This window comes from Pinus tabuliformis, chromosome 4_1, assembly GCF_031772625.1.
Source record: "Pinus tabuliformis cultivar Carrire ecotype Pingquan chromosome 4_1, CPIR1, whole genome shotgun sequence".
In the NCBI taxonomy this organism is placed as follows: Eukaryota; Viridiplantae; Streptophyta; class Pinopsida; order Pinales; family Pinaceae; genus Pinus; species Pinus tabuliformis.
This window is the reverse complement of record NC_142303.1, coordinates 681351602-681354653: the sequence shown is the minus strand read 5'-3', so window position 1 is coordinate 681354653 and position 3052 is coordinate 681351602. Positions and strand designations below refer to the sequence as shown.

The 3052-nt window shown below is 42.7% G+C and overlaps 1 protein-coding gene across 1 annotated transcript; it reads left to right on the top strand.

The window, feature by feature from the left end:
- Nucleotides 1-1420: 1420 nt before the first annotated feature.
- Nucleotides 1421-2188, top strand: LOC149177951 (uncharacterized). Its single transcript, XM_089421931.1, has one exon. It carries the CDS (start codon nt 1421-1423, stop codon nt 2186-2188), a length of 768 nt encoding a protein of 255 aa, XP_089278057.1.
- The last annotated feature ends 864 nt before the right edge of the window (nt 2189-3052 follow it).

Below are 3052 nucleotides of genomic sequence, written 5' to 3'. Positions count from 1 at the left end.
GTGGTAATTCTTGCCAATGCTTTACAATATATGGTCGGATTCATTTCTTCTTTCTCTAGGGTTGGTTCCTAGCGTATATCCTCTTCTTTTGATGTTTCTTGATCCTTTTCTTCCTCCTCTTCATAATCTATGTAAAATAATTTCTTCTCAGCACACTTATGACCTTTAGTGCATTTGCTATCACAATTGTAACAAAGCCCTTTTTCTCTTTTTCCTTCCAATTGTTGTGGTGTAACCCTTGTACATTGTGGAAGGCTAGGAGAAACAACACTTCCATCTTTATAGTTGTGAGGGATAGACTTCCTTGTTGGCATAATTTTTCTTTCCACTTTGTAACAAATCCCTCTTTCTCTTTTTTCTTCCAATTGTTGTGGTGTTTCTCTAAAGAAGGTGTTGCTCTTTGTATCCTCATAATGTGCTATAATTTCCCCCATGAAAATTGACCACTTAACAAGTGGTTTACGAGAACAAAGCCCTCTATACCATAAAAATTGAACTTGTTCTAAATATGAAGATGAAATACATACCTTTTGTAACAGTGGTACACCTTGTAGATCAAAATATTGCTCCATCTGTAGTATCCAATTTACCGGATCCTTGCCATCAAACTTCCTCATATCGCCTTTTCTTGATTTTAGGAGCTTTATCTTGAAACGATTGTAACTCTATAATTTCAGATCTTTAGGTTCTCAAATTACGAACTATAGTAGCCCTCGATGTCCTATTTCCAATGCCACTAGTTTGATCGAAATTGGATTCTCCAAGAAATAGTTATACACAATCTCCCAAGATGACCTGATTATATACCTTTTCAGAAGAGAAAAATTGTATGAAGTTCCATGTGTCACTGTTTCACCCTTAAGTTCTTAAAAGGGTACCCAAATAACTACAGTCTGTCCTCTTTCTATAGCCTCTTATGAAAATTCAATATGATTCTCAAAACAAAAGTTATGACGATTTTCCTTAGGTCACCTATTTGGAATGTAATTTGGGAGTCTGCAAAAACTCCAACTTCCTCAAATGATATCTCTACAAATGTAGAGAGACAAGCTCTGAAATTACGACCTAAAGTTTAGAACGATTTCAGTCCAATTGGGTTTTTTTTAGCTTCTGAAACATCGCAGAAAACAAGCTATAGTGAAAATTCCACGAAGGTCTGTTTTAGATGAAATTCTAGAGTTTGCAAAACCCTAACTTCCTCAGATAATATCTCCGAAAATAAACAATATCATATAACAAGAGCGCTCTGCAAAATCGAGATCCGCTCCTTGCGCGAGTTGCAGACAGCGAGCCCGTCCGCCCTTTGCTGATCTGACTCCTGCGGACCTGTCTGCCTGAGGCCCCATTGCTTGCTGCGGCCGGATAGATTCATGGATCGAGCTGCTGGTTTCTGACAGGCCCGATCCTAGGGATTGTGATCATGGAGGGGTTGGGCACTCCCCAGGTGTCTCTTCCGCCTCCTCTACCGATTTTGCCTTCTGAGGCTTTCAATTGGCTCTTGGCTAGGCTTCCAAAGAAGAAAAATACTGAAGCTGCGAAATTTGTTAAAAGATTGGACGATATTCCTGTGATCTCCCTCCCTCTAGAAACCCTGATCCAAGTAGCTCTGTCATTGGCTGAACGGGTTCTCATCAGTCAGTTCACTAGGCTATGGCCATCCCCAAAAACTAGTGAAAGCTGGGTCAACAGAAATTGGGTGCCATTGATCAAAGAAAGTGTCACCTCTTACTTTCTAGGGAGAGGATACTTCCTCTTTGAATTCACATCAAAAGACGACAAAGACCTGATCTTCCAAAATGGCCCCTCCTTCATGGGCCCTCAGGGTCTGTACTTGAATAAATGGACCCTGGACTTCGATTCAGGAGTAGATGTGCCCAAAGCAGTCCCGGTGTGGGTCAGGCTTCCAAATCTCCCAGTGCACTGCTGGAATTGGGATTCTGTGAGGCACATTAGAAATGCCCTGGGGAAATTTATAGGTCGAGCGAATAATAAGGACCAGTATGACTATGCTAGGATCTATGTAGAAGTAGATTTGGAGGTGGGACTACCAGAGGCCATCACAATAAAGGTCGGAAGCTGGACGCATATGCAGAAACTGGACTATGAGCAACTGCCCTTCAAATGCTGGAAATGCCATGTTTACGGCCACTTTGCCAGAGGCTGCCCGACCAACAGTGAGGCTGTGTAGGGGAAGGAGTATGGATGGAATCAAGTCAGGCAATCCAAACCTTATCCCAAGAATCAGAAGCAGGGAGGCCCTAATGGCAAAGGCCCCACCAAGCCACTGTCTAGCATATCCCACTCAAATCTGCGCCAGAAAATAAGTACGATCCCCTGAGTTCGCAACTAGAGAACACACAGGAGGGCGAGGTCCAAAATGAGGCAGAAGCTAGTCAGGGGATTGAGGCCCAAAAAACAACTCCTACAACCAAAGGTACTCCCTCAGCCTCCCACAAAGGAACAAGTGTTGAAGACCCAAAAGGTATGATTATAGAAGATGAGGAAGAAGAGCAGGAAACAGATGAATCAGAAGAGGAAGGAGAAATAGGAGAGTCCCATACCTCGGTAAGAAGATCTACAAGAGGCCGAAAAACTGACAGGGAAAAAAGGGAGCAGGAGACCTACAAAGAGAAACTTCAGGGCAACCAACCAACTTTGGAAAAACTGCTAGCCTCAAAGCCTAAGATACTGAAAAACCAGCCCCAAGACTCCAAGGGAGCCCACCAGAAACATAAATAATGAAGGTCATCTCCTGGAATTGCAGAGGTATGGGGAGTAAAGCTAAAGAAGAAGCCATCAGAAGTCTAATTAGGACAGAAACCCCAGACTTACTTCTCGTCCAGGAGACAAAGCTGGAAGACATAGTCTTCCTTCAAGCAAGCAAGAAAATTTGGAATAAAAGTGAAGCAAGAGTAATCTCTGCCTGGGGTGCCTCAGGAGGGATTGGCACTCTTTGGAATGCCAACAAATTTACAGTCCTATTTGAGGCTAGGAATACTCATTGGTTGTTGCTGAAAATGAAAAATTTGGACACTAAGGAAATGTTTTGTCT